The sequence below is a fragment of the Azolla caroliniana genome, unplaced genomic scaffold (assembly GCF_043228905.1).
Source record: "Azolla caroliniana isolate FFs.n. ecotype wild unplaced genomic scaffold, voAzoCaro1.0.p SCAF_2, whole genome shotgun sequence".
Classification (NCBI taxonomy): domain Eukaryota; kingdom Viridiplantae; phylum Streptophyta; class Polypodiopsida; order Salviniales; family Salviniaceae; genus Azolla; species Azolla caroliniana.
In genome coordinates, this window is record NW_028230437.1 from 27,136,549 (window position 1) to 27,149,311 (window position 12,763).

Below are 12,763 nucleotides of genomic sequence, written 5' to 3' on the forward strand. Positions count from 1 at the left end.
TCCCTACCAACAACCACAATGTTTTGGCTAGTTAGCCATTTCTTCTTGTGTCTTGGTGAGTGTCCCCTCCATTACGCCAAATTTGGACTACATCTTGGGCCTATCTAGCATTTGTAATATTCCTAAATGCTCTATCAACCAATAGAAAAGAGGCTTCAATTGCTTACACGAGAAAATTTGATTTCATCTTATGTCTTGGCCGAGTGTCCCATCCATTACATGAAATTTGGAGCACATCATTGGCCTTTTATGCATTCGTAATGAGTCTCTCTCAACCAATAGAAAAGAGGCTTCATTACTTTTGCCAAATTGAATGACCCTTAGTATTCTCCAAACTTGTCACAAATATATTTCCAAATATAGGCAAAATGATAGTGTCTTGATGCAAAAGTATATGATGTCATGACATTTCTTACAAGGCCTGAATCAAAGTTCGAAATTTCCCAATGCTTGTCTATTGGTTTGGTAGAGTTGGTTGGGGAAAGTTTCAATTGCCAAGTAAGGAATTTTGCTTGATTATCAATAGTATAAAGGATGTCTTGCATCACCGATTTGCATCATGGAACATGGCTTCATTGGAATAAAAAAAAACATCGGTAGCATTGGAAATGCTTACATTAGCATTGAGTGTGTAAAATTAACCTTTGAAGATACACTTGTGATGCAAATAGACGAGTAACGATGCGGGTAATATTGGAGGGCCAAGGAATTGTTGTCTAATTGTACCAGGAATGCATGCACTTGTATGTAATGAGAACAAGCTTATGTTCATGCATTCCAAGGAGATGTGCTTGAGGTGGGGAACAAGGGGCGAAGGGTGATTGAACTATGCAATGTGGTGAATTGGAATGTGTATACACTCCAACAAGACAGTAAGGATTCATTCAAAGCCATCATTTGCACTCACAATAATCCCAATTCCAAATGTTATAAGCACATACCAACATTTCTTATGTTGAAAATTTTGGATGTGTATCCATAGTCTTGTGAATATTTATCCACCATGATACGTACCCTTTTATGTTTTAGTCTCAAGTATGTCTTTTTGTAAGATCATAAGTATGGTTTTCTTTATTTTTTTAGACAAAGGAATCTTTACGTATGAGCTTCACATACGTTTATGGATAGTAATGAAAATGTCCCTTCTAAGTATCAATGGAATCAATATTTGCTATGCTAAATTTATAGATTGAGAAAAATGTGCAAACCAAGAATTCTAGGGGTTGATTGAATGTAAGATCTCTTGAAACCCCAATGTCACTAGAACACTAGCCAACTCCTCTAAGAGAGGACGTGGCCCCAATATCTCTAATTCCAAGGCATGGAGTTCTCAATTATTTGCTAAACCTCCTAAGGTTCTCACAACTTAAGAGCATCTCAATGTATTTAAATTCTCTATTTCGCGTTCTGTACGTCAAGGCTGTCCATTGGCCCCATTCCTGTTTTTGCTAGTAATGGAAACATTTTCAATGTATTTAAATTCTCCTCAAGTTTCTCTTAAGGGTTTGCCTTTGCCTACAATGCAACAACAATTGTTGGATTTAGAATCCCGCAGATGATACTGCAATTTATTTCCAAGGTAATCATGATAATTTAAGAAAATTGCAAGTAGTAGTGGAGGAATTCAGTTTGGCCTCTGGAGCAAAGATAAATTGGCATAAATCTCTTGGTTTTTGGGCACCACAAAATTCATTGCCTACTTGGATACCTTCAAAGGAATTCAAGTGGGTTCTTGATGGAACCACCACTCGTTACTTAGGTTGCCAAGTGAGACTTCATGTAAATGCAGATATATTAGTTGCTCCTCTATTTGTAAAGTTAAGGAGAAAATTGTTGCTTTGGGCGCTGTGGACAATATGGAAAACGAGATGCGATGCTGTTTTTAATAATGCTCACATACATCTCAATAATATGCTTATTGAATTCTGGTGGTTATTTGTCCACACCATACGTGGACAATATGATGATTTGCAGGGTACAACTGATGCTCAAAGGCAACGTCAAGTGGACTTTAAGAAACGGTGGCGAGGGCTTCACTTATTTTCAGATACGTCTCCTGGTATGAAGTGGAATTATTCCATTCCTCCTTTTTTATTGCATAGCTTGTAGATGGTGTTCCATTTGTTCCTATTGTGATATCATCTGTATCATCAGATGTTGGTATTAGGTTTTGTATTACAATAGAGGTGAGATGAAATGTCTCCCTCTGTTTTCTATATGTACATTTCTCAAGTAATTTACTAAGGTGTATCTTTTTAACAAAAAAAAAAAAAATAAAAAAAAAATTGTTGCTTTGGGATTCGGTTAACCTGTCATTTGCAGGTTGTGTACTTGTAACTAACCAAGTTCTTCTAGCAACTATTTGGTATATTGCTTCTACTATGTTGTTTGCTAGATCATGTATTTTGCAAGTGCAACACCTCATTCGCAATTACATTTGATGAGGAAAAACAGGTTAAGATAAACGGCCAAAAGTAGCTTGGGCAGTATTGATTGCTCCGCGACAAAATGGTGGGTTGGGGCTAGTGGATTCGGAATCACAATGTAAGGCTTTGCTTTCTAAATTTGTGTGTAGAGTTGTGTTGCCAATGCAAGGTGTTTGGAGTTAGTTGATGATGCATAGCCTATCTACTATGTGTTCGACAATAGGTGGAATGTGGCAACCCTCATTAAGGTGGGCATTTATTCAAAATTTTCATTTGTTTAAACAACCTTTGTTGGGAAAATAGGTTCCTCCGGATGGGAAGAGCATGAGCGGAATGGAATGGAAGCTAAGGTCAAAAATTGATTTCCGAAAAATCAACTAGTCGACAGTCGATTGCTAATCGATTCGGTTATTAGCCGAATCGGTCGAAGCCGAATTGGGAGGGGGCTATAATTATAATAATTTATAAATAGCCTAAATATGCCCTTAGTGTGCCTATGCCATAGTTGTAAATAGCCCATATTGTATATGAGTATAAATATACTTAGGGCAAGTAGTTAGAGATGTAGAAGTTATTGATCATCATAGTTGTAATAAGTTACTGTGAGTAATTGTCTCTATAACTAGAGAGAGAGAGAGAGAGAGAGAGAGAGAGAGAGAGAGAGAGAGAGAGTTGTAACTCTGCCGCCGTCTGTTAGATGAAGACGGGCTCGAGGTCGATGCCTCTGATTCTCTTATTGTATTTCCTCTCATACATAGTGATTTGTTTCTTGGGGTTTGTGGACCCCCGTGGTTTTTCCCTTCTGGGTTTTCCACGTTAAAATATCTTGTGTCCAACTTTTAGTTTTTTGTTCTCTCTCCTTTTGTACTTGAAGCTCAGTTGTGGCCTAGACAAATTTTCAACACTTGTCAAAAGATAGATTTTTTAATAGAATTCTCACAAGTTGGTCAACTGTTAAAAAGTTTCTAGTTCAAAAGATGCCTTTGACAACGGATGACTTGTTGAGACTATCATGAATCTGTGAACATTATGCTTCACCTGGACCTTAACCTAGGACTTCCTATTACGAAATTCGAAGCCTAACCATAAAGGCTACTTTTCATAGTGATTATTGTATCAGAGAAACTTATGGAACTTTCTAGAACATTCTAGAAATCTTCTGGAACATCCTAGAATATTCTAGGTCTAGAACAAAGCAAGAGATTGAACAGACAGATCATATCAAATTAGTTCGAATCAATTTGTCAGAACAAAGCAAGAGATTGAACGATTGAAGGAAGGTATAAGAGAATAAAAGAAGAGCGGAGAATGGATTGATAAGAGAAAAGTGAGTTTATTAGAATAGAATGAGTACAAGGATGAGTTGGATACAAGGTAGGCTTGGAGCTGAAGACTGGTGATAAAGGCTACTTTTCATAGTGATTATTGTATCAGAGAAACTTCTGAAACTTTCTAGAACTTTCTAGAACCTTGGATACAAGATTTCTAGAATGTTCTAATAGAGACAACCTTTGACCTGGAATTTTCTCCTATGATGCAAGGGTTTTTTTGGTTGGTAGCCGTCCTCAGCTGAATTGGGCTTCTTTGGATGGCACATCAGTTGCAGGTAGTGTTCTATCATGGGGATGCTATGTTATGAAAATTAGGTAAAAGTACGAGGATACCCCTAGAAGTTTGTCTATTTACCAGAATGCCCCTAGAAGTTCCAAATTTACCAAACTACCCCTATGTCCAAAAAAATACACTCTATAAAGTAATTATACACTCAAATCTACAAGCCCTATTTACCAGAATACCCTTCAAACACAAATTTCTTTAGTTAAGCGATTCTTTGGGTCCTTTGTACCTAACGGTGTAGTCTTTCTTTTCCACTCCAACAATTTTCATTTTCGAGTTGGATTTATTTCGGCATGTAGAGTGAAGTAGTCCGCCCACTGTAACATTAGATAATTGATCCATGCTAGCTCCATCGAGATGAGATTCATCTCGTTGTGCCACATTCAATGATTCCTGTAAACCACTATGTTCAATTGAGGTACTTGCAATGGACTCTTTCCATTGCATTTGAAACTCTTATTTCACAAACATTGGTACTTCTCTCTTTTCTCATGCTTGCAATAGAATCTTCATCCATATGCAAACTTTCTGTCATGTTGGGAGATTTTAGGTCTCTTATTTTTCCATCTTCATTTCTCAGTTTCTTTTGCAATTTGATTTAAAAAAGATTAACCACATCACGAACACTCAATTGGGGATTATTATCTTGCCTTATATCTTCTGCAAAGAGTTTGTTTTCCACCATGCTCATTTCAGACACTCTTTCATAACCATGATCAATCTAGAAAGCCAAATTCTACTGCCGACATTTTCATTGTTTTCCTTCCAGGGGAATTATCATTACCTGTGCATGTTCTTCCATCACTGGAGATGCTCCCGTCAGAAAAAGAAGAAGATTCATCACATCCATTATTTTGGATTGTTGATCGGCAATGACTTACAAGCCGGATAAAGTCCAGAATGGGAAAGGGATAATTAATTTAGAACTATCTATAATTATTTGCCGGTCAACATGGATGTTGCTTGAATTATGGCCATCATTTTTGGATGTTGCTTGAATTTTGGATGTTTCCAAAGAAATAATAGAATTTGTTCTATTTCCATGAGGCCTATTCAATTTCTATTGTGAATTTACATTTATCCCCACTACTCCCAGAAGTTTTTTCTGTTTCTTCTTATATGATCCCATAAAGTCAATGTAGGCCTCCCTAGAAGAAAAAGAGGTTCATTGAATCTTCTATGTTAGAAAATAATCACCACAAAAAGAATTGATGTATGTATAATTGCTTAAGTAAAGAAATTTGTGTTTGAAGGGTATTCTAGTAAATAGGGCTTGTAGATTTGAGTGTATAATTACTTTATAAAGTGTATTTTTTTGGACATAGGGGCATTCTGGTAAATAGACGAACTTCCAAGGGTATCCTGGTACTTTTCCCTATGAATTAACCGTTACAATCTTGGTCTATGCTTTTAGTTCTAGGAGGTTCTATTATGTGCAATGATATGCAAGTGGCATTGGGACAATTTATGGCTTCATAGTCCCCCTTTAGCAATAAGATTTGGTTTGGTTATTTCTCTCCTTTAAACATTATTTTAGGAGCTAAAGTACCTAACACTACAGTTGATGCTATATACTTTAATGTGGATGATGATGGTAGGTTGTGGCATGTATTTTCTGCATCAAATGTGTGGATGTCCGCAAATGTTTCAGCTATTCGTGCAGTTGCAAGATCTGGAAAAAAATGGTTCTTGGATCTACCTTTTCAAGAATGCTTGTTGTGTTCCTCATTGTGAGTCTGTACAATTTGTATTGGGATCTGGTTGATTATCAATGGAAAAACCCAATTGCTAGTGGAAATGGTAAACATTTGGAGTTTTTCCAATATTCACTTAAGCTAGGTAGAAATTTGTTGTTGCATCAAAGTATAAATGCCCTATTGCCATTAAGCATTGGACTACAAATAATGTGCATGCATTGCAACTTACCAAATTTTGGAAATTGTTGTGGAGTATGCAGTTGCCGAAAAAAGTGATTTGTTTTCATTGGTTGTTTATGCATTATGCTCTTCCTATTGGTGATTGGTTGAGGCAAAATTAGCAATATGCTTGTGGAATGCATTGTAGTATATCTATGGAATCTATTTTGCATGTGTTTTGGTCATGTCCCAGTATCAAGCAAGTTTGAAGTAAGTTGTTTTTATTGCTGAGACAACATTATTCTTGTTCTATTTTCTCGTGGAGTGTAGTATTATGGGGTGTCCTTCATGGAGATGTTATGAAATATGAAAGTAGGCATGCTTCTCATGTCTTTCACTTTTCCCATGGAAACCTCTATCTCACCTCATTTCCATCTTCTATTCAACAGTTTAGAATTGAAATTTTGGTTATTTGGCGTACTATTACGTCATTGGTTCTTTGGATAATATGGAAAGCGATATGTGATACCGTTTTTAATAATGCTCACATCCATCTCCGCACCATGCTTATTGAATTTTGGCTGTTATTTGTTCATACACTACGTGGTCAATATGATGATCTGGAGGGTTCAGCTGATGTTCTATGGCAACGTCAAGTGGCCTTTAAGAAATGATGGCAAGGGCTTCGCTTATTTTCAAATGCAACTTATGGTCGGAGGTAGAATTATGCCATACCTTTTTTGTTGCATAGCTCGTAGTTTTTGCTCCACTTGTTTCTTATATGATATCATCTGTTTGATCAGATGTTGGTACTAGCCTTTGTATCACAATAGAAGTGAGATGAAATGTCTCCTTTTGTTTTCTCTATGTACATTTCGCATGTAATATACTAGGGTGTATCTTTCTTTAAAAAAAACAACTTAAGAGCATCTCAACTGTAATCATGTTGCACTTTATTGGAGTAAGAGGTACAACGTTTTTAGCTTGTTGCGATATAGGTACATTGAAGAACTTTGGAGCATCATGACAATATTCATGCTTGTTGTAAGAGCTATGATCTTTCTAGCTTCTTGTAATCTAGGTGCATCAAGGAACTTTGGAGCACAACCATATTCATGTTGCAACTTCAAGTAGAGGTTGTTAGACGAGAGAGAGAGACTAAAATACAATATGTCCATGCACATATATCACAACAAGTTAGGGTTTATATGAGAAGGTCAAAGTTTGACGGATGGTCTCTTGCATAAGTCACACTGAAGATGTGTATCCATGTCCATGGGGTTATTAACCCACTTTCTCTAGGTGTTTGCCCTTAGGTTATTGGTTTTTGTCACTTATTTAACATCAATCAATTAAGCCATAAGTTGGACAAGTCCAAAATTGTAGCCACGAGAGAGTTAATATTGATGACAAGAAAAGGACGCTAAGTTAAAAGGCAACCTAGTGCAATTTAAAAGATTTGTAATGGAAGAATATGTGAAGCCTTATATATGGTCTATGATAACACCTTGAGACTCTAGATTCACAAAATATATACTCTATGAAGAGATTCGGAGTGGGAACAAAATCTTTCCTCAAATTGTTTTCTCTCTACGATGGTACCCATGCCATATGGCCTACTCTCTACACGAAAAGAGAAAAGCATAACAATAATTTGGAAATATCCAATGTAAAGAAGCAATATCTAGCAGTTTTTCATTGAATTTGTTAGATAACATTGTCGAGGAGGAGACCCCAAGGTGCAAAGCTCAACGTCCAAGGGAGGAGAGAGAGAGAGAGAGAGAGAGAGAGAGAGAGAGAGAGAGAGAGAGATTTCATCATGCTTCTATTTAATCCTTAGACAAAGGTGTCACGTGGTAATCTTTAGAAAAAGATATATTGACAAAGTTTAAAAGGCCAAAATAGGGGTTATGAAACCATATATCGAGGGTTTACATCTTAAAATGTTCTCTCGTCTTCAGACGTGGGGGGATTATCTATGATTTCCGAAGGCACAGAGAGAGAGAGAGAGAGAGAGAGAGAGTACCCATGTAGTTAGTGGGTGACCATACTTCATTGTGACACCCATTGTAAGTAGTGTTGTTCACATACATTTATATTATTAATATCATTGTGTGTTTCCACTGAGAGAGAGAGAGAGAGAGAGCAAATTTTAGGGTTTAGATAAATGTGATTTGACTTAGAAACAAGAGTACATTACATAGTAGTTAGCTATGTTGCACCTTAGAGTTTGTAAAAATTAAGTTACAAACAACACCATTGGAAATGAGTGTTCAACAAACATGGTGGATAACTTCAAGGTACCATTATTACTATATGCATATATACATACATACATATGGGCACTCCAATATAAATGGTGTCTAAAACGGTTATTATAGTTAGACACATTATGCAAGTATCTCCAAGTTCACATTGTGTGCATCATTTAATGACATGGGATCTTGCACTTCATGGGTTGGATGAAGGCTATATTGCATGAGCTTAGGCATTCATCAAATGCAGGTTTCTTGCTTATGTAGTCTAAAACCCCCTCTTTTAGGACTCGAGTCTAAAACTCTTGTAGTATACAAATCTACAATTCTGTTTTCCTAACTATCATTATTATGATTTAAAGAGATAGTTTTCTAATTGATGTATAACTCTACAGGTCATGATAGTGATCATCACCAACATAGAGAGCAAAATAGCATGGTAAAGCATTTCAAGAAGGGATGGGTTTCACGATGGAGTTCTCTAAGAAAGAAGCCACATACACACCCAAAGGATGTATGTAAGCATGTATGCATTTATCATATGTATATATGTTCGAGTGATGGATGTTTGAAATTATGTATGTGGTATGAGCATTGGATGGTTGGATATATTTATGAATGATTGATGCCTGTGTGCACACATGTATGGATGTGAGTATATATATATATATATATATATATATATATATATGCACGTATGGATGAATAGTTAGGACGTATGTATGTACATACGTATGTAAGTATATAGTTAGGACATATGTATGCACATACATACATATGTATTTATCTATCAAAGGACATAAGCTTACATATGTATGTATGTATCATCATACTCAACATGTATGTGTATGTGAGTTTTTGTTGATGTTTATTGCATGCACAGTTGGTTTCACACTCGAGGCCCAAGTCTCCAAGAAGTCCTTGTAAATTCCAACATCAAATTCAATTGTTAAGTGGGGAAATTAGGTCAATTTCTTACCAAAACAGGAGCTTGAGCACCAATGGATCTCCATGGAATTCACAAGCTAATACCCAATATAACTATAGTAGTAGAACTATGCCCTCAATTTGCAAACAAGGGCAATGGATAACAACAGATTCTGAATGTAAGTAAAAGTTAACTCTCTCTTAGGTCTTAGTATGAATTGGTTGCTTCTAGAAAAACACTCAAAGAACTTTTATTCTTAGTTAAGACTCATAAGCTCTTAAAATGGTCGTTTATATAACATTTTGTTTCTAATTGTGGTGGCAGATGTGGTACTTGAGCTTTGACATGCAAATCAATTTGGATTTTAACTATAACCTGTCTAGTTTTGATAAAAGGACCCAACCACGATAACAATACCCTTGTTAGAATGGTGACAACCTACTTTGGATTGATTCCAAGTTGATGAGTACTACTTACATTTCAGTTCTTAAATAATTTATTATACAATCACTTGTAACCCTTTATGAAATGATCATAGCCTTAATTCATGTTTTTTAATTTTGAGTAACATGGCACAATTCACAAATTCATCAATATTAGTAATGAGTAGTTAAGAAATTAGTTAGAAAATGAGGTGAAAGACGAGGCTATTCATTGGTTCCTAAGTCCATAGCAATTGTGCAATGCAAAAGTAGGGCACTTTCTCTCCAATAAGACGTAGGTTTGTGGACCAAAAATAGGCAATGAAGTTATCCAAACAACAATTATGGCCTATATCTTGAAATACATGTAATCTTTTTTTTTTTTTTTTTGAAAAAGATACACCTTAGTAAATTACTTGAGAAATGTACATATAGAAAACAGAGGGAGACATTTCATCTCACCTCTATTGTAATACAAAACCTAATACCAACATCTGATGATACAGATGATATCACAATAGGAACAAATGGAACACCATCTACAAGCTATGCAATAAAAAAGGAGGAATGGAATAATTCCACTTCATACCAGGAGACGTATCTGAAAATAAGTGAAGCCCTCGCCACCGTTTCTTAAAGTCCACTTGACGTTGCCTTTGAGCATCAGTTGTACCCTGCAAATCATCATATTGTCCACGTATGGTGTGGACAAATAACCACCAGAATTCAATAAGCATATTATTGAGATGTATGTGGGCATTATTAAAAACAGCATCGCATCTCGTTTTCCATATTGTCCACAGCGCTAGTGACGTAACAGTACGCCAAATAACTAGATTTTCAGTTCTAAACCGAGGAATAACAGATGGAAATGAAGTGAGATAGATGTACCCATTGGAAAAGTAAAAAACATGAGAAGCATGCATACGTTCGTAATTCATAACATCTCCATGAAGGACACCCCATAATACTGCACCCCACGAGAAAGTAGAACGAGCATAGTGGTTTCTTAGTAATAAAAACAACTTACTCCAGAATTGCTTGATTTTGGGACACATCCAAAACAAATGCAAAATAGATTCCGTAGATTCACCACAATGCATTCCACAAGCATATTGCTGATTTTGCCTCAACCAATCACCAACAGGAAGAGCATAATGTATCAACAACCAACGAAAACAAATAACTTTTTTCGGCAACTGCATACTCCACAACCATTTCCAAAATACATGTAATCTTATCTATTTGTTATACAAATATCCCTTTATATTATATGTTTCATGTATGTAAAAAGACATACAATAACAATAAATAACATGTTTTCTATTGAGCATGTTCTACCAATCCAATTATTTTGATTAATTGAATCCCATTGTTTTAATCCACATAAATTTGATTTTTTGTTTTTAGTTTGTTAATTCTTGTAAAATGCCTCAAAAAAATATTAACCATTCCCTCTTAGTGAATACATATTGTTAGTAGTTACATAAAAACAATGTGGATCGTCTACAAGTTCAATATGTTATCATGGGTTGTTTTGCGTCTACTCCGAACAAGGAAATTTTCAAAAGCCCACAAAAAGAAATACCCAATTTAAGAAATAACAAAGACAAAATCTAATCAAACCTGGAAACAACACACTATATGCTAAACCATGATGTGAAAGCTTGCCTTAGACATTCTTAATATATTCATGTCTCTAGTTACGGGCATTCTGGTGTGTTTATGGTTTAGATTTTAAGTTTTTTATCATGCAAAAAAGAAATTTGCTCTTAAAAGTGGCTTTGACTTTGCAAATTTACAATGCTTGAAAATCAAATCTAAGAAAATGCACAATTGGAAATCCAAATCTTTGAATTAAAGGTCACAAGTTCTCACAACTATTCATATATTTCTACAAACACCAACAATTTGAAATATAGGAGAAGGTGAAAAAAACAATGAGCCTTATTTGATGAATGGATCTTTTTTCACAATGTTTTGCCTTCAATTCAATGTTGATTGTTGATATCATGTACTTAAATAATTTTCCAAGAATGCATGCATCACAACTAATTAATAGCTTGACAAGTTGATGTTGTATACTTAAAATGTACATCACAAGTAAGGATTTAAGGTTCGAGTTTATGTTACCTAATGATTATTAACAACAAAAAATGTCACACCTCAACATTCAAATTCAATGAGATTATGACAGATCAAGAATTTAACAATAGACAAATTATGGCAACTCAAAAAATTTAGAATTTCAAAGTAACACACATTACAAGCCCAAGTCAACATAGAATGGGGGGCTTGAAATGAATTGTTAGACGAGAAGTGTCAAATAACTTTCATTTTTCCTCGTGATCTAATTGCATGTCACATTTTCCTTCCATCTGTCACATCTCATTAAATATATGAGGTTTGAAATTTGCACAACATCGAGCTTTAAAAATTAATCCTGAGTTTCCCTCTCTTCCTCAATTTAGAGACACAAATGTGATGTGATGTCATTTTCTTTTATGTGGATAATGTTGCATTGTCGCGGATAAATGAAAACTTCTTAATAATGCAAAGGTGATAACAATTAGGTGTATGCTTTTTTAATTTTGCATCTATCCCTTACTCTATAGTGATTTGTTTATCATTGGAAAAATTGATGTGATATCTAATCGATGATAATTTTGTTTGGGAGTAAGAGCTTAAACCATTTGGGAATCTAAACTGAACTGAACAAAACTAGTTAAGCCCTTAAGCCACGATTTCATGGCTCAGTTCAAGTCGATTGCATGATATCCATCACTTGGCCATGACCTTCTGTAATATGCCAAGGTCGTATGATCATGTTGTCCTTGTCTATCCATTTCACCAAACTGTGATGTATTATTACCTAAACAAGCTAAGGTGTCTTTTACAAGATGGTCTATTGTTGGGTGTAAAGGCCCAAGGACTCCCACTATGCTCTAAGTCATTTGATGCATTTGAAAGTAACCACAATAATTTAACCACACGACCAAAGGGGCTTATTATTGTATAAAGACGAAAACCCTAATGAGAAAAAAGTGAGATGGATTACTTCAAAATCTTCATAGTTCTATCCCAACCCTAGCTACTTCTCTCGTATCTAGCCATCTAGAATTCCCTTTGAGGCAAGGAGTCATTGAATTCTCTTTCAATTACACCACTCAACTTTCTCATCATAAATGTGTTTGTCAATACAAATCACTTTGTGAAGCTTGCAAATGTGAATGAACATATGCACCCTTCAAGCTTCTAA

At 35.5% G+C, this 12,763-nt stretch overlaps 1 protein-coding gene and 1 long non-coding RNA gene across 2 annotated transcripts; one reads left to right on the forward strand and one right to left on the reverse strand.

The window, feature by feature from the left end:
* Window positions 1-8,282: 8,282 nt before the first annotated feature.
* Window positions 8,283-9,614, forward strand: LOC147867953 (uncharacterized). The gene is made up of 4 exons (XM_087339637.1): window positions 8,283-8,404; window positions 8,550-8,668; window positions 9,038-9,260; window positions 9,407-9,614. Exons 1-4 carry the CDS (start codon window positions 8,353-8,355, stop codon window positions 9,424-9,426), a joined length of 414 nt encoding a protein of 137 aa, XP_087195763.1. The 5' UTR covers window positions 8,283-8,352; the 3' UTR covers window positions 9,427-9,614.
* Window positions 9,615-9,863: 249 nt separating this feature from the next.
* LOC147867954 (uncharacterized) lies at window positions 9,864-10,713 on the reverse strand. Its single transcript, XR_015532410.1, has 2 exons — window positions 10,535-10,713; window positions 9,864-10,178 (listed from the first exon to the last, which is right to left on the reverse strand). It is a non-coding gene; the product is annotated as an uncharacterized LOC147867954 (long non-coding RNA).
* Between the last annotated feature and the right edge of the window lie 2,050 nt (window positions 10,714-12,763).